At 43.6% G+C, this 19,572-nt stretch overlaps 1 protein-coding gene across 1 annotated transcript in view; it reads right to left on the bottom strand.

Annotated features, from left to right (window-relative positions):
• The window catches only part of LOC141105857 (alpha-2-macroglobulin-like protein 1), a 295,295-nt gene that overhangs the window by 23,823 nt on the left and 251,900 nt on the right, over positions 1 to 19,572 (bottom strand). The window contains exon 30 of the mRNA XM_073596002.1: positions 10,359 to 10,574. Within this exon, the coding sequence (XP_073452103.1) occupies positions 10,359 to 10,574 (216 nt within the window). The remainder of the gene's footprint in view (positions 1 to 10,358; positions 10,575 to 19,572) is intronic.

The raw sequence follows: 19,572 nt of genomic DNA, 5'->3' as shown, positions 1-19,572 counted from the left end.
CTTTAACTGGTAATTGCGCGGTCATGCAATGTTATACCCAAACAAAATTTGTGTCCCTTTTTTCCCACAAATAGAGCTTTCTTTTGATGGTATTTGATGGTATTTGATTGCCTCTACGATTTTTATTTTTTGCGATATAAACAGAAAAAGACCGAAAATTTTGAAAAAAATGATATTTTCTACTTTTTGCATATATTTATTGGTTTGCGCAAAAGTTATAGCGTCTACAAACTAGGGTACATTTTCTGGAATTTACGCAGATTTTAGTTTATGACTGCCTATCTCATTTCTTGAGGTGCTAAAATGGCAGGGTAGTACAAATACCCCCCCCCCCCCCCCCCCCAAATGAGCCCATTTTGGAAAGTAGACATCCCAAGGAAATTGCTGAGAGGCATGTTGAGCCCATTGAATATTTTATTTTTTTGTCACAAGTGATTGAAAAATGACAGCGGTGCTTGGTTTTTAGGGTCCTGTACGTCGGTAGGCTCCTAAAAAGTCTCACAAATGAGGTATCCCTGTACTCAGGAGAAGCAGCAGAATGTATTTTGGGGTGTAATTTCACATATGCCCATGGCATGTTTGAGCAATAGATCAATTAGTGACAATTATGTGCAAAAAAAAAAAAAAAATTCATTTTCCCGCAACTTGTGGCAAAATATAAAATATTCCATGGATTCAAAATGCCTCTCATGAAATAGCTTGGGGTGTCTACTTTCCAAAATTGGGTCATTTGAGGGGGGGGGGGTTTGTGCTATCTTGGCATTTTATGGCCTTCAAAACTGTGATAGGTAGTGAGGATTGAAATAAAAAATTTACACCCTTCGAAATCCTGAAGGCAGTGATTGGTTTTCGGGGTCCTGTATGCGGCTAGGCTCCCAAAAAGTCTCACACATGAGGTATCCCTGTACTCAGGAGAAGCAGCAGAATGCATTTTGGGGTGTAATTCCACATATAACCATGCCATGTGTGAGCAATATATCATTTAGTGACAACTTTGTGCAAAAAAAAAAAAAAAAAAAGTGTAATTTTCCCGAAACTTGTGACAAAATATAAAATATTCCATGGACTCAACATGCCTATCATCAGCAAATAGCTTGGGGTGTCTACTTTCCAAAAAGGGGTCATTTGGGGGGGTTGGAACTGTCCTGGCATTATATGCACAACATTTAGGAGCCTTGAAAACAAAGCCCTTTCTGACACTTTTTGTTTACATGAAAAAATTTTTTTTTTTTGCAAGAAAAATTACTTTGAACCCCCAAACATTATATACTTTTTTTTTAAAGCAAAGGCCCTACAGATTAAAATGGTGGGTGTTGCAATTTTTTTTCCACACAGTATTTGTGCAGCGATTTTCCAAACACAATTTTTTTGGAAAAAACACACTTTTTTTAATTTTAATGCACTAAAACACACTATATTGCCCAAATGTTTGATGAAATAAAAAAGATGATCTTATGCCGAGTACATGGATACCAAACATGACATGCTTTAAAGTTGCGCAGAAACGTGCAGCGGCGACAAACTACATACATTTTTAAAAGCCTTTAAAAGCTTTTACAGGTTACCACTTTGGATTTACAGAGGAGGTCTACTGCTAAAATTACTGCCCTCGATCTGACCTTCATGGTGATACCTCACATGCATGGTGCAATTGCTGTTTACATAGGACACCGGACTGATGCTTGCGTTCACCCATGCGCGTGAGCACGGGTGGGGGGGGGTTGGTCAGGGGGTGCTTTTTTTTCTTTTTTTTAATTATTTTGTTTTTTTATTATATTTTTAAACTGTTCCTTTCATTTTTCTTTTTTTTTATAATTTTTTTTTGTTATCTCAGGGAATGTAAATATCCCCTATGATAGCAATAGGTAGTGACAGGTACTCTTTTTAAAAAATATTGGGGTGTATTAGTCCCTAGATCTCTCCTCTGCCCTCAAAGCATCTGACCACACCAAGATCGGTGTGATAAAATGCTTTCCCAATTTCCCAATGGTGCTGTTTATATCCAGCTAAACCTAAGTCATGAAATGCTTGTAGCTTCCGGTATCTTAGGCCACAGATATGATTAGAGCCATTCTGGTCTCTGATCAGCTCTATGGTCAACTGGTGGAACCACCGGCTGCATTCTCGGGTTCCCTGTTGGGACAGGAGAGCCAGAGAAAACCAAGGAAGACCGTGGGAGGGAGGGGGATGTTCCCTCCCACTGCTTATAAAAGCAGTCTAGAGGCTAATTAGCCACTAGGATTGATTTTACATGAAAGCCGACTGCTGGCTGAAAAGAATGTTACCAAGATGATACCTAAACCTGCAGGCATCATTCTGGTATAACCACTCAAAGTCCAGCAACATACCAGTACATTGCTGGTCCTTGTTGGGCATACATTGCAATGTTCTTTTTTTCATGCAGCCTGTGAGCTGAACGAAAAAAAGAGATTGATCAGTGGGTATGCCCACCATTAGAACACGGTCCTTCATCCACCCACTTCTAATGATGGGCATACATGCACCATTTTTTTTTAACTGTGGTGGTGAAATCACCTCCGACAGCACTGGAGTCACAGCTTTACGTATCGTGGGAGCAAACGATGTTGCTGTCAAGACAAATAAACCCGTGCTGCAGCTGAATAGCATACCTGCTAAGCAAATGATGGTTAACAATAAAACAAAGTAACATTACAGTATAACAGTAAGACTTACCATACCTGCAAAGCAAATACAATAAAACACAGTAAAAATAAAACATTGCAATCTGTGCCTAAAAAAATATATGCCGAAGCATGGGGGCAATCCGCCCCTAATGTTAAGAGCAAATCGCTCCTCCACCCCTGGCCCCATGCTCCGGCATATAGGCTCTTTTTTTTAAACTGTGGTGGTGAAATCAGCCCTGGAGTCACGGCTTTATGTATTGTGGGAGTAAACACTGTTGCTGTCAAGATAAATAAACCCGTGCTGCAGCTGGAGTACCTGCTAAGCAAATGATGGTTAACAATAAAACAAACATTACAGTATAACATACCATACCTGCAAAGAAAATACGATAAAACAGTAAAAATAAAACAGAGCGCGAATGATAGATATAGAACAATAGTGAGTGAACAGTAGAGAGCGAACATAAGAGAGAGAACAATAGAGAGAAGAAAAATACAACCACAACTATTTTTGGCTTTTTTATTTTTTTGTGTGTTTTTTTTTTTTCCACTTTTTTCACTTTTATAAAAACTGTAAAAACACTATAAACTGAATGTTGCAGATTAGGGTCTCTCAAAATGCGATGGCCATCACATCTTTCGAGACCCTATGTACATGTGCCTAGGACTGTGTGATGCTGTACCCTACGCTAATACGCAACTTGTGTGTGGTAGCGTTCGAAAGAGTCACCAATGCAAAGACCAGGTTGGTCAGGACAGGAGGGACAATAAAAGCGGGTGTCACGCCTAAATCCGCGCTTTCTACAGACACGACATCTTCTTTGGGGTGTTCTTTGGGTAAGGGTACCAGAGAGGACATGCGGAAAATGCCTCTCATGCAGCTGGCATACTGCATTTGTGCTGGGAAGTTGGGGCAAAGCACTGTCTGGAAACAGAAGGGTTCTGATTCCTGGAATTTAAGGAAGGATCCAGTTCGTCCTGAAGCTTTGTATAGCACAAAAGCGTTCAGCAAAGCCAATTGAAATACATATACAGACACTTTTTTTGTACCAGCGTCTGGCCTTATGGGGAATTAGATATGGCGCCAACAACTGGTCCATCCCTCCCATATTAAGGTAATATTCGTGGACACAGAGGGGTTTCTCCACAACACCAGCCCCGTAGGAATTTGGACTGTCGTGTCTGCGTGAAGGGAGGACAGACCAAAAACATTCTTATTATCCCTCCACTTCACATTGAGCAAATTATTACATCTCAAGCAGGCTCTCTCCCCCAGCCTAAGATGGGAATCTACAAGCCACTGAGGTAAGCCCCGGCGATTAGATTTCACGGTGCCACATGCTCCAATTTGGTGATCAAACAAGTGACTAAAAAGTGGCATAATTGTCCACATACAAGTGGTACTCCTTTCCGAATAAGGGTGACACCAAGTCCCACACAATCTTACCAGCACTCCCTATGTAGTCTGGGCCGTTCTGCGACTCTACGTAACTATCTCTTCTCTCGTAAACCATAAAACTATATGCATAGCCTGTGGCCCTGTCAAAGAGCTTATACATCTTGACCCCGTATCTGGCACGCTTGCTGGGAAGATACTGTTTGAATGACAAGCGGCCAGAAAACTTAATCAGGGACTCATCAACGCAGACAACTTGATGGGGAGTAAACAAGGCTGCAAAATGTTGGTTAAAGTGGTTTACGAGGGGCCAAATTTTGTAGTGTCAATCATATTCAGGGTCACCCCGAGGACGACAGAGTTCATTATCATTGAAATGCATGAACCGCAAGATCTGCTTGTATCGTTTCCTGGTCATGGAGGCAGAGAACACGGACGTATGGTGAATTTTGTCAGTGGACCAATATGACTGCAACTCACTCTTTTTAGTTACACCCATGAGGAGGGATAGGCCAAGGAAGGTCTTAAATTTGGAAACCATAATTGGTTTCTAATCTCTGGCAAGGGTCAGCTGGGGATAAGCGGAGATGAATTGACCAGCATATAAATTGCTTTTGTCCACAATAGATCTATAGAGATCTTCGGTGAAAAACAGCGAATAAAAATCAAGTGACATAAAATCAACTGTTTCCACCTGAATTCCGGATTGGCCAGTGAATGGGGGAAGTACGGGTGCTGCAGAAGTGGTGGGTTCCCAATTAGGATTGGCGAATGCAGCAGGAAGGGCACTATGGGCTCGACGGGCCTGTCTTTTCTTCTTGGTGGCCGCTACTCGTGTTTTCCACCGCGCCAGCTTGAACTGCACTTATGGGACTCGCCACGTCACCAAGTGTTACTGCAGTGCTGGATGTATGACCAGGATTAGGGATGAGCCGAACACCCCCCTGTTCGGTTCGCACCAGAACATGCGAACAGGAAAAAAGTTCGCTCGAACACGCGAACACCGTTAAAGTCTATGGGACACGAACATGAATAATCAAAAGTGCTAATTTTAAAGGCTTATATGCAAGTTATTGTCATAAAAAGTGTTTGGGGACCTGGGTCCTGCCCCAGGGGACATGGATCAATGCAAAAAAAAGTTTTAAAAACGGACGTTTTTTCAGGAGCAGTGATTTTAATAATGCTTAAAGTCAAACAATAAAAGTGTAATATCCCTTTAAATTTCGTACCTGGGGGGTGTCTATAGTATGCCTGTAAAGGGGCGCATGTTTCCCGTGTTTAGAACAGTCTGACAGCAAAATGACATTTGGAAGGAAAAAACACATTTAAAACTACCCGCGGCTATTGCATTGCCGACAATACACATAGAAGTTCATTGATAAAAACGGCATGGGAATTCCCCCCAGGGAAACCCCGAACCAAAATTAAAAAAAAAAAAAATGACGTGGGGGGGTCCCCCTAAATTCCATACCAGGCCCTTCAGGTCTGGTATGGATATTAAGGGGAACCCCGGCCAAAATTTAAAAAAAAAATGACGTGGGGTTCCCCCTAAATTCCATACCAGACCCTTCAGGTCTGGTATGGATTTTAAGGGGAACCCCGCGCCAAAAAAAAAAAAAAAAAACGGCGTGGGGTCCCCCCAAAAATCCATACCAGACCCTTATCCGAGCACGCAACCTGGCAGGCCGCAGGAAAAGAGGGGGGGACGAGAGTGCGGCCCCCCCCCTCCTGAACCGTACCAGGCCACATGCCCTCAACATTGGGAGGGTGCTTTGGGGTAGCCCCCCAAAACACCTTGTCCCCATGTTGATGAGGACAAGGGCCTCATCCCCACAACCGTGGCCGGTGGTTGTGGGGGTCTGCGGGCGGGGGGCTTATCGGAATCTGGAAGCCCCCTTTAACAAGGGGACCCCCAGATCCCGGCCCCCCCCCTGTGTGAAATGGTAAGGGGGTACTTACCCCTACCATTTCACTAAAAAACTGTCAAAATAGTTAAAAATGACAAGAGAGAGTTTTTGACAATTCCTTTATTTAAATGCTTCTTCTATCTTCCTTCATCTTCTTCTTCTTCTGGTTCTTCTGACTCTTCTGGTTCTTCCTCCGGCGTTCTCATCCAGCATCTTCTCCGCGGCGTCTTCTATCTTCTTCTCCTCGGGCCGCTCCGCACCCATGGCATGAGGGGAGGCTCCCGCTCTTCTCTTCATCTTCTTCTTCATCCTCTTCTCTTCTTCATCTTCTTCATCTTCTTCATCTTCATCTTCTCTTCTTTTCTTCTCCGGGCCGCTCCGCATCCATGCATGGAGGGAGGCTCCCGCTGTGTGACGGCGTCTCCTCGTCTGACGGTTCTTAAATAACGGGGGGCGGGGCCACCCGGTGACCCCGCCCCCCTCTGACGCACGGTGACTTGACGGGACTTCCCTGTGACGTCACGGGGAATGCCACAGGGAAGTCCCGTCATGTCCCGTGCGTCAGAGGGGGGTGGGGTCACCGGGTGGCCCCGCCCCCGTTATTTAAGAACCGTCAGACGAGGAGACGCCGTCACACAGCGGGAGCCTCCCTCCATGCATGGATGCGGAGCGGCCCGGAGAAGAAAAGAAGAGAAGATGAAGATGAAGAAGATGAAGAAGAGAAGAGGATGAAGAAGAAGATGAAGAGAAGAGCGGGAGCCTCCCCTCATGCCATGGGTGCGGAGCGGCCCGAGGAGAAGAAGATAGAAGACGCCGCGGAGAAGATGCTGGACGAGAACGCCGGAGGAAGAACCAGAAGAGCCAGAAGAACCAGAAGAAGAAGAAGATGAAGGAAGATAGAAGAAGCATTTAAATAAAGGAATTGTCAAAAACTGTCTCTTGTCATTTTTAACTATTTTGACAGTTTTTTAGTGAAATGGTAGGGGTAAGTACCCCCTTACCATTTCACACAGGGGGGGGCTTCCAGATTCCGATAAGCCCCCCGCCCGCAGACCCCCACAACCACCGGCCACGGTTGTGGGGATGAGGCCCTTGTCCTCATCAACATGGGGACAAGGTGTTTTGGGGGGCTACCCCAAAGCACCCTCCCAATGTTGAGGGCATGTGGCCTGGTACGGTTCAGGAGGGGGGGGGCCGCACTCTCGTCCCCCCCTCTTTTCCTGCGGCCTGCCAGGTTGCGTGCTCGGATAAGGGTCTGGTATGGATTTTTGGGGGAACCCCACGCCGTTTTTTTTTTTTTTTTTTTTGGCGCGGGGTTCCCCTTAAAATCCATACCAGACCTGAAGGGTCTGGTATGGAATTTAGGGGGAACCCCACGTCATTTTTTTTTTTAAATTTTGGCCGGGGTTCCCCTTAATATCCATACCAGACCTGAAGGGCCTGGTATGGAATTTAGGGGGACCCCCCCACGTCATTTTTTTTTTTTTTAATTTTGGTTCGGGGTTTCCCTGGGGGGAATTCCCATGCCGTTTTTATCATTGAACTTCTAAGTGTATTGTCGGCAATGCAATAGCCGCGGGTAGTTTTAAATGTGTTTTTTCCTTCCAAATGTCATTTTGCTGTCAGACTGTTCTAAACACGGGAAACATGCGCCCCTTTACAGGCATACTATAGACACCCCCCAGGTACGAAATTTAAAGGGATATTACACTTTTATTGATTGACTTTAAGCATTATTAAAATCACTGCTCCTGAAAAAACGGCCGTTTTTAAAACTTTTTTTTGCATTGATCCATGTCCCCTGGGGCAGGACCCAGGTCCCCAAACACTTTTTATGACAATAACTTGCATATAAGCCTTTAAAATTAGCACTTTTGATTTCTCCCATAGACTTTTAAAGGGTGTTCCGCGGCATTCGAATTTGCCGCGAACACCCCAAATTGTTCGGTGTTCGGCGAAATTGCGAACAGCTAATGTTCGAGTCGAACATGAGTTCGACTCGAACTCGAAGCTCATCCCTAACCAGGATGTACTAGGTCACTGGTGCTTGCCAGTTCACCAGAAGGATGACTGGCGCTTGTACTGGCTCTCTGCTCCATATGAGGGACCTGCGGTTCTTGCAACTCAAGGACAGCTGAAGAAGAACAGGGTGCCGCTGCTGTCTACAGGTTCGTATTCTGACCCTGAATCTGACAGATGAGTGACTTCCTCTTCACTATCTGTCATGCTCAGAAACGTGTAGGTCTCTTCACTAGTGTACCTTCGATTTGACATTTTGGTCTCTAAATTTACTGGTACACTAGTGAGACTCACAGGGAAAAAAAGCACCTGACTGTCAGCGACTGATTCAAGCACTACCAAAAAACCTGTTAGCGTTCGCAGGGATCAGGCCTGACTCTGCGAACGCTGCAGGTGTGTTTTATAAGTGACAGTGATCGATTGATACTGCATTTGGGTGGGCTGGACGGAGGGGCTAAACACGCAGGTGCTAGCAGGTATCTGGGATGATCCCGCTAACATTGCGTTTTTGGGAACCCTAAACTGCTGGGGACGCTATTATAGCTCTGATCAGATCAGATATCGATCCGTTCAGACACTATACTACTAAGGGAGGTGTATGGTGCATGCGTGGGTGTTAGCGCTACTGGCAGTAATCTGACGCTGCCTGGGGCGACGCAGACCCTATCTGACGCTAAAACCTAACTTTGATCACCCACCGGGTGATCAGGGGTTAAATCTTTTTTGGGTAAAATACGGCGGGTGCCCTAATGCTATAAAAAAATAACTAGCTAAACTGCGTCACCCGTGGCACTTATACAGTGATCACTGATAACAGGGGGTAATCAAGGGGTTAAAACTTTATTGGGGGGGTTAGGGAGGGTCCGTAGACCTATCTGGGCCTAAGACTAATTACCCTAACGCTGATTTTTGTCACTAATGACACCAGTACAGCGATAAAAAAAAATCTGAATGCTGTACTGGGTGACACAGTGACTGGTGGTGAAGGGGTTAACTGGGGGGGTGATCGGGGGGTGAATTGTGTGCCTATGTGACCTGGTGTCAGTGTAGTGTTGTGCAACTCACTCTGAGATGCCTGCTCTCCTTGCTCTGGAACGGAAAAGACCGACACGAGGAGAGATGACATCACTTCCCCTGTCAGTGTTTACAGTTACACAGACAAGGGAAGGATATCATTCGCCAGGAGCGATCACCAGGTCCAGGCCGGATTTCATTGGCCTGGGCCTGGGGATTGGCCGGTTCTGGATCGAACCCGATCGTCGCGTATAACTGCGGGGGCTGGTGGGCAAGCGGTTAAGTATTCTTGTTAATCTGTAATATTATTACATTTGTTATCTGCATTTGTCATTACTTAATATTATACTTACAAGTGTTTGTGTGATCTTTCTTTGCACATCTTATATACTATAAAGCTTTAACTTAGCCTAAAACAACCAATTTAAAAAGACAAAATGTTGTTATTTTTTGTTTAATTTTTGGATAGAAAAATGGAGGGTTATAACTCCTGTCAAGTTTTTTTGCCATCTCTGACCCTTTGGGAACATTCCCTTCAATTCTTGTCTCATAGCCACAAAAGGAAGTTAAAGGAAATCCTTCCAAAGTGATAAATTGCCGGGTTGTCTCCAGGGTCACCAGAACTAATGTTGCCATTGGAAGATTTCCCCTCTATTCCTGTTCTGATGACAACCCAAAATGTGGGATTTTCTTTTTGACCCCTTTCACACTAGAAATAGCGCCTGTAAAGCACCTGAAAACTGCCTCCCCCGCCATCCCAGTGTGAACCTCTGAGTACTTTCACACTGGGGCAGTGCGCTTGCAGGATGAAAAAGTCCTGCAAGCAGCATATTTGGGGCGGTTTAGGAGCGGTGTATACACCGCTCCCAGACCGCCCCTGCCCATTGGAATGAATGGGCAGTGCTTCCGAAGCGGGTGAAAACAGCTTCAGAAGCGCCGCAACACGGGCGCTTCTTGGGGGTTAAAAGTGCCCCGCTAGCACCCGAATAGTGGTGCCAAAGCACCGCTATAACAGCGTAAAGCGTTGCTAAAACAATCGGCGCTTTACTGCTAACGCTCGGGTGGCTGCAGTGTGAAAGCAGTCTTACTTTCACTTTTGGTTATAATGGTCACCAGGACAAAAAGAGATGAGTCTACCTAATGAGAGCAAAGACAGCAACAAAAATCTGACAGGTGTTAAAAATTCGTCTGTACTCCAAAACTAAAAAAAAAAAAAGAACAAAAGTTTTGCATTTAAGGTATACTTTAAATAAATGTACATATTTTGTTTTCTGTACAAGGATAAGTAAGTACTTTTACATACATATGGGTGAATGTTCGAAGTAGATTTTACCCAAGAAGTAAGATCTGTTAATCATTATCTGGTACACTACTGACCTGAACATAGGCACATCCATTTCCTCTGGCACTAACTGCATATACTGCTGAAGTATGTGGTAAATGTTCTCTTTGTAAAAGCAGGCGGTTGGTCTTGTCCACATGAAATATCCGCTGGAACCCAGACAATGCCCTAATGGACACAGTGACATCCGTTGTGTCCCTGTAAGTGGCCTTTGCATATTTGGTAAAAGCTTGAAGTCCAACCACCATATCCTGTTAAAGATTACATTTTGCATTTACAATATGCAACACTGAAATAAAATATTGAATCAAATGAACCAATAAGGATTTTTAAAACCCAATTTCTAACTTATAGAAAAAAGAGAAAGGTCTGCTCCTTTTTGTTGTAATTTCTAACTTAAGAATACAGAATATCCAATGTTAAAGTAACAGTCCAAACAAAGAGCAAATTGCACATTTGAATTACATATAGGTTTACTGTTTTGCCTGCCAAAGGATTTGTAACTTTGTAAAGCCAATCTTGAGATATACACATTTTTCACACTGCACAGCCAGGAAGCTGACACATGTAAATACTAGATAGTTACATAGTAGGTGAGGTTGAAAAAAGACAGAAGTCCATCAAGTCCAACCCATGTGTGTGATTATATGTCAGTATTACATTGTATATCCCTGTATGTTGCGGTCGTTCAGGTGCTTATCTAATAGTTTCTTGAAACTATCGATGCTCCCCGCTGAGACCACCGCCTGTGGAAGGGAATTCCTCTTTTCTTCTAATTTTAATGAGGGGCCACGAGTCTTGTTAAACTCCCTTCTGCGAAAATTTTTTATCCCTATTGTGGGGTCACCAGTATGGTATTTGTTTATTGAAATCATATCCCCTCTCAAGCGTCTCTTCTCCAGAGAGAATAAGTTCAGTGCTTGCAACCTTTCCTCATAACTAATACCCTCCAGACCCTTTGTTAGCTTTGTTGCCCTTCTTTGTACTCGCTCCATTTCCAGTACATCCTTCCTGAGGATCAGTGCCCAGAACTGGACAGCATACTCTAGGTGTGGCCGGACCAGAGTCTTGTAGAGCGGGAGAATTATCGTTTTATCTATGGAGTTGATCCCCTTTTTAATGCATGCCAATATTCTGTTTGCTTTGTTAGCAGCAGCTTGGCATTGCATGCCATTGCTGAGCCTATCATCTACTAGGACCCCCAGGTCCTTTTCCATCTTAGATTCCCCCAGAGGTTCTCCCCCCCAGTGTATAGATTGCATCCATATTTTTGCCACCCAAATGCATTTATTTACATTTTAATACATTGAACCTCATTTGCCATGTAGTTGCCCACCCCATTAATTTATTCAGATGTTTTTGCAAGGTTTCCACATCCTGCGGAGAAGTTATTGCCCTGCTTAGCTTAGTATCGACCGCAAATACAGAGATTGAATTGTTTACCCCATCCTCCAGGTCATTTATGAACAAGATTAAATAGGATTGGTTCCAGCACAGAACCCTGGGGGACCCCACTACCCACCCCTGACCATTCTGAGTACTCCCCATTTATCACCACCCTCTGAACTCGCCCTTGTAGCCAGTTTTCAATCCATGTACTCACCCTATAGCCCATGCCAACGGACCTTCTTTTGTACAGTAAATGTTTATGGGGAACTGTGTCAAATGCTTTTGCAAAATCCAGATACACCATGTCCGCGGGCCTTCTTTTATCTAGATGGCAACTCACCTCCTCATAGAAGGTTAATAGATTGGTTTGGCAAGAATGATTCTTCATGAATCCATGCTGATTACTGCTAATGATACCGTTCTGATACAGCGCACCGCGTTACAGCGTACTGCTTTGTTGTGAGAGGCTCCTGCTGTGGACAGAGTCCCAGAGCGTTGTGGAGGTCGTAGCGGTATCAGAGGAGTGAGAGATCTCCGTAGTACCCCTCTCCCCCCTCCTGAAAGTGGAGACCGATGGAGCAGGGACGCTCTTCCTCTTGGAAGGAAAGACTGTTGGTAGATTGTGGCCGATAACGGGGGTGAGAGACTCCCCCCTCTTCTGTGGATGGAGGAAACCTTGTTGGAGGTTAATTCTCACACACAGGTCTTTGCTGTCAGAGCAGTGAGAGTGGCAAGAGCAGCAGGAGCAGATTACAGCTGACCCTACATCTCCTCAATAAGAAACAATGGAAGGGTGAGAGATAACCAATTTAATTAAACTATCAGTGTACTTGCTTATATGAAAGGGAAAACAGAGAACTACCAGTGCAAGACACAGGATTGTAAGGTGAAAGAAAAGTTTTTTTGTTTTTTTTCCCTCTCCCTGTGGTGGACTGCTTCCTTGTTTTTTTCTTTTTTTTTTCTACCTCCCCTTTTGGCAGTTCACTCTGGAGGTTGGACTGTGAAGAGCAAAAATCCTTGTACACTGGTAGTGCCTGTAATATTGGCATTTTATTTTTAGCGCCCAAGCCTAAGAGACCTTCTGAGGCAGCAATCTCAATTATACTTTCTATTACTAAACTCAGTACACATATATTATATGTTACATGCTAACCCTGGTAAACCTAGGATGTGATCTTGTTTTCTATTATCACCCTGGATTTGACAGACTTATCGTATTCCATTTCCATTTTTAAACTCCAGCATACCTAATAAAAATTCTGAGACTGAGATATACATATATTAACGGGAATCAATCTACTTTTTTTTTTTTTTTGCCACATCAGCGAAAGGATAAGCCATGGGAGTTGCTTTTTTTTCAAGTTGAGGTTCAAGAAAAATACCTCCCTTTTTTTCCGTCACATCATTATGGCTTTAATCTATTACATTAATTAGGAGATTTCTTAACACAAATATTCGAGAATTACACCCCCCCCATTATTTCCAACATAGACCATTAATTCCTTACTACCTACCCTCCACCACCACCCCCCCTACCCCCCCCTCCCGAGACCATACTCCCTCACATCTCCTGTTTCTTTCTTTTCTTTTTTCCTTTTTCTTTCTCTTTTTTTTTTTTTATTTTTTTTACCCCTTCCCTTAGCCATTCAAGATAACCATATCTCAGCTGCTTTTATAGATTTTTTATATCTCTCCCATTCTCCCCACTTAGTCCTAAATGCCTCCATTTTCATCCCTTCACTGAACCTTAGATATTCCAAGTCCTGTATCTCATTTATTTTATTGATCCATTCCCTCATGGTTGGCCTTTCTTTTCTATTCCAGTTTTTGGGGATTAGGCTTTTAGCTGCATCGATAAAGTGGGGAAGGAGTGTTCTGAGGTAGGCCTTAGTGGGCATCTCACTCAGGTGGAACAGAAGAGCCCTGGGATCCCTTGGCACATCATATTTTGTAATCTCTTTAATATATTTTCTGATCTCATCCCAGAAGACCCCTATCTCAGGACACGACCACCACACATGGGCCATCGTCGCAATTTCACCACATCCCCTCCAACAAAGCCGAGATTTGTCTTTATCGATTTTATGCATCTTATCCGGGGTCATGTACATTCTTGTTAAACACTTGTAGTTTAACTCTAGCAGTTTGTAATTAACTGACGTGGTCAAAAGACGCTTTAATATCAGTTCAACTTCTGTCTCTGCAAATGTTAAACCTAACTCCTTCTCCCATTTACTTATAAAAGACAAGGTATCTACCCTCTTCAGCTCGACCAATATTTTATATATTCTAGAAAAACCACTTTTTTCGTCTAGTTCTATACATATTTTTTCTAATGGGAGTAGGTTATTCATTGTTCTAATAGGTTGCGGCAAAGATACTACGAAGTGTTTTAACTGAGCGTAACGCCATGGATTAATATTCATCTTATCTCCTCTTTTCTTAAGCTCCTGGATTGAGCATATTTTCCCCCGATCTGTTACATCCTTTAATTGCAAATTCTCGTCTAGGAGCCATTTCCCGAACCACTCTTCCTTCCCTGGAGGAAAATATTCTACTTCCTTCAATGACATTAGCGGTGAATTGTATTCCCAGTGTTCCCTTTTATGAACCCGATCCCATACTCCAAGTGCATGACTAGTGATTTCGTGCATTTTTGTGTCTTGTTTTCTTAATTTTGGTGGGCACCATATTATTTTGTGAAGTTTTGACTTACTAATATTATTTTCAATTTCTACCCATCGTTTACCTTTGTTTTTAAACCAATCTATTACCCTCCCCAGTGCAATGGCTTCATAGTATTTACTGATATCAGGTGCTCCCCATCCCCCTTTGTTTTTAGTGTTTATTAATTGATCATATTTTATCCGTGGGGTTTTCCCTTTCCATATAAATTTTAATATCATTGAATGCAGCCTTTTAAGATAGCCAGGCGGAAGAGCGACTGGGAGCATTTGCAATTTGTATGTAATTTTTGGTAATAAAACCATTTTAAGTATACTAATTCTACCCGACCACGACAGTTGCCCCTGCTGTAATCTCTTTAGTTCTACTTTAACCTCGTTTAAGAGCGGGATGAAATTGGCCTGGTATAGTTCTTCTACTGATGCTGTAATTTTAATTCCTAGATAATTTAGGGCTTCCTTCTCCCACCTAAAAGGAAAATGTTTTTGGTAAGCGAAATCTCTTGTCTTGTTTGGGTTGATGTCTAGTACTTCTGACTTGGTGGTGTTTACTTTAAAATTAGACAATTTCCCGTACTCTTCTAATGTAGCTAAGACATTCGGGAGAGAAATTCTTGGATTTGTTATATATAGGAGAATATCGTCCGCAAAAGCAGCGAGCTTATACTCAATTCCCCCTATACTAACTCCGCCAATGTCAGGATTCTGTCTTATCCTGATAAGAAGGGGTTCCAATACTATCAGGAAGAGCATTGGGGAGATTGGACACCCCTGTCTTGTTCCGTTATACATGCTAAAAGGCTCGGACAAGATCCCGTTTATTTTTACTCTCGCTGATGGTTTTGTATAGAGCGCCCTTATCCAACTGCAGATCTTCTCCCCATAGCCCACTTGTTTGAGTGTTTCTATCATGAAGTCCCAGTCCACTCTATCAAATGCTTTTTCAGCATCTATTGATAGCAGTAGTCCTGGGACTCCACTCTTTTTAATTTCCTGAGTTATCAGTAGCGTTTTAATACTGTTGTCCCTTCCTTGCCTACCTGGTATGAACCCCACTTGATCAGGGTGGATGATGTTTTTAATCGTTTGCTTTACTCTACCCGCAATAACTTTTGCAAAGATTTTTGTGTCGTTGTTTAATAGGGAAATAGGCCTAAAACTAGAGCATAGTGTGTTGTCCTTTCCCTCCTTGTGAATGATCGCTATAGTGGCTGCCAATGCGTCTCTACTCATTTCCCCTCTCTCTCCTATCTCATTCATATAGGTACATAATTTTGGTACTAACCGCTCTTGATATCTCTTATAATATAATACCGTCAGTCCATCTGGACCCGGGCTCTTTCCTGTCTGGATCTCCTTGATAGCTTTCCTTACCTCAGCCTCTGTAATGGGGACATCTAACACGAGACTCTCCTCTTTTGTTATCTTAATCATCCCAGTATCTTTTAGGTAGTTATTTATTTTTTCTCGTTTTTGCTCTCTCACTTTGTCGTTATCCTTTGTATTTATTGAGTAGAGTTCCCCATAGTACTCCTGGAAGGATTTTGCTATGTCCTTATCCTTATATTTACATTCTCCTGATTTTGTCTTTATCTTATCAATGTAATTTTTATTTTTCTTTCTACATAATGCCCTGGCCAGAACTCGACCTGGTTTATTACCAGATATATATCTTTCTTTTTTGACTAAGTTGTATTTTTTACGATTTTCTGCCTCTATCTGCTGTCTCAAGGCCTCTCTAGCCCCATATAATTTTCCCAAAATCCCTCCTTCCCCCGTTTCCTTATGCTGCCTTTCTAGTTTTTTAACTTCTTCTGGAGTGTACTCAGGACTTTTTTCTGCCTTCTTTCTTTCTCCACTCCCGCCTTTATTATTATCCCCCTAATATATGCCTTGTGGGCCTCCCATATTATTGCTTCCGATATTTCTTCAGAGGAATTGGTTCTAAAATAAAATTCCAGTTCTTCATTTATTAATTTGTCTATTTCCTTATCATGAAGGAGATCTTCATTTAGTCTCCAATTATGAAACGGGGGTGTTTGATTATTTTGTTTTATTCGTAATGTCACCGGGGCATGGTCCGAGAATGTTATAGAACCAATATTTGTACTTTCGACCTCCTCTAAAAACCTATGGTCTATAAAAAAATAGTCAAGTCTTGAGTACGTCGCGTGCACGGGGGAGTAGTAAGTGTAATCCTTTATTTTTTGATGTTGCATCCTCCAAACATCAACTAGTTGAAGCTGATGTAATTTTTTTTTAAGTTTATTCAACCATACCCCTCCTGTCCCCCGAGCACGCGACGCACTGTCTTTGCCCGGCTCAAGGCATAGATTCATGTCTCCTGCCAGGATAATCCTCCCTCTCCTGAAACCCTCTAGCTTTAATAAAGCTCCAATTAGATATTTACTTGAATTGTTATTAGGGCAATAGATGTTAGCTAATGTATATACCTCACCGTTTAGTTTTCCCCTCAAAAACAAAAATCGGCCCTCAGGGTCAGACATTCTCTCCTCTATCTGGAAACGGGTTTCCCTAGCAAAGCCGATCGCTACCCCTTTTGCTCCCCTAATCGGGGAGTCGCTATAGAACCACAACGGGTAGTCCCTTGACAGAATCCTCTGATTTCTCCCCAGGTATAGATGTGTCTCCTGGAGGAAGACCACCTCAGCTTTAATGGATCTCAGCTCGCCCATCACGTTCGCACATTTTATGGGCGAGTTGAGCCCCCTCACATTATAGGATATCAAGTTAATTGCAGCCATTTATTTCTCTTTTTCAAAACCCCATCGCAACTGCCACAGGAGACGAATAAGGTTTGTACTGGTCTCGCCCCTCCCTTGCCCCCCCCACCCCCCCTCCCCTACACCCCCCCACACTCCCTCCCCCCCTGCTCTTGGAGGTATCCAATCTCCCCATAGCCCCACTGACCGTGGCCTCGCCTTCTCCACCCGGCCCTACGGTTGGCCCCTCAAGGGTTGAGCACAGTGCGGGAGCCTTGCTTCTCCCATCCCGCCCCAGGAGCTACCAGGCCCCCCCCCCATTCCCCCGTCTCCCCCCCCGGAGCACCCCCCCTCCCCCCCAGGACTCCGGGCTCTAAGCCCATTGCCACCCGCCCCCCCCCCCACCCCCAGCCGCACAAATCTCTGACCTACTAGTCAAGGGATAGCTAACTACAATTTCTCCTCTATACTCCTCTCCTTTTATACACAGGTTTCCAATTTTGTGTATCTTCAGTAACATTTTGACCTCCCCCTCTCTCCCACCATCCCGGGATTTCTATGGGTGGAATGTCCAGCTTGCGGCAGAAGTTTTGGGTCTCCTCTGGGAACCTTAATGTCGCTGAGCGCCCGTCTTTTTTCCCAATCAAACATGCTGGGAAGCCCCAGGAGTAGTGCACTTCTCGCGCTTTAAGTTGTTCCAGTAGAGGTCTGAGGACTCTTTTTCTTGCCCATGTCTCATTCGCCAGATCTGGGTAAATTTGTAGACTGGATTCCCCAAATTTCACTGATTGATTCTTTCTCAAACTTGCCCTGATTTTTTCTTTGTCTTGATAGTTATGGAACCTCACTATCACATCACGAGGGGTTTCCCTGCTAATCTGAGCTGGTTTCCTAAGTCTGTGCACTCTATCTAGTTTGACGGGCTTGTCATTCAGTTTGATTAGGCCTACAAAGATTTGATCTATCTTTTCCTGTAGGTTTTCACCCTCCCCTTGTGGCTCTGGGAGGCCTCTAATTCTCAAATTTTTTCTTCTACTTCGATTTTCCTGATCTTCCCATTTATATCTTAAGTCTCTTTGTTCACGCTGCATCTCCTCTATCTGGGATCTCAGAATTCCCATCTCTGTCTTCTGGCTCTCAACTGCCATCTCAGCCTCTTCCACTCTTCTCAAAATGTGACCCATATCCCCTCTTATAGCTTCTGTTTCCGCTCTGATAAAAGTTTCCAACCTGGCGAACATCTCCGCTATATCCTTCTTCGTTGGCATGACTCCTTCCCTTTGGCTCTCCATTGGGGCTTCTTCTAAAGTTGCCAAAGTCGCTGAGTTTAAACCTAGGGATTCTGCTTCTGCTGCCTGCCTCCTTGTATTAACTTTGGGTGGACCGTCAGAGATTTTACTTTTAACTCCCGGACCCTTCCCTGGACTTATATTTATATTATCCTGTACCATGTACTTCCTTATCGTTCCTGGGCTTGCGCTTAATCTGGCGGACACCCCAGTTGGATTAGTTGTTGCTGTTGTTCCCCCCCTACTTGTTTTTCCTCTCATTCTTGTTATCTTTCACCTCCTTAACTTTATTTTACTCTATCAGAAGCTGAGGTTGAGCCGCCACTATGTCGCCCCCCCCCCCCGCTTGATGGGGAACACAAAGCAAAACTTGCTCCACTTATCTTAGGGGGAGTCAGGGCCTGTACCACCAGTGGCGTCTTCACTTGCCTATTTGGGCTAGTCTCATCCTTTATATGTTTTAAAGATATTTCTCCAGTCACTAGATGGAAATCCCCAATTCAGCAAGTAAAGGGTGAAGTTGTTCTTACTGGCGGTACTGTTATCCTCGAGATACTGTTATACAGCCCTTATCATAGAGCTTATCCCAGAGTCCAAGGGCGGCGGGTTTTTAGATTTTTACATATAGATTATATAAACATAAAGCCGTTTTCAAAAGTTCTCCAAATAAGGATTAAATTGTTCCATATATTGATATAGCCGTTTGATTTAGCAAACTCAAAGCCAAACAGTCCCTTCACAAGCAATTCAAGCGGAGCCACCTATGATAATTCACTCATTGTATATCCATAGAGACTTCAGCTACTCTAGAAACATAGAGATAAGAAAAAGGAAATCTGATTCTGAAAACAGTCCCACATGTCTTCTCCTTTAAGTGGATAAAACTTTTATATAAAACCCTCCAAGCAACCTTGAGAGAGCAGATTCAAGACACTTTCAACGGTTTAGTGCACTATTTGGGAGATATCTGAAAAATATTATACACATCCTTGTCCATGCCTGTGCTGCCAGAGTTTTACCTTTATCTCTCCAATGACATTACGGATTTCATATTGATACTCCCGCCATGTTGATATGTGTAAGGCACTTACCCTCTCCTTCCGTCTATTCAAAGTAGCTTGTCACTTATCTGAGGGTTGCCTGTCTCCACTTTCTTCAGCTGCT

This window comes from Aquarana catesbeiana, linkage group LG08, assembly GCF_042186555.1.
Source record: "Aquarana catesbeiana isolate 2022-GZ linkage group LG08, ASM4218655v1, whole genome shotgun sequence".
Classification (NCBI taxonomy): domain Eukaryota; kingdom Metazoa; phylum Chordata; class Amphibia; order Anura; family Ranidae; genus Aquarana; species Aquarana catesbeiana.
This window is presented reverse-complemented; position numbering and strand designations above follow the sequence as displayed.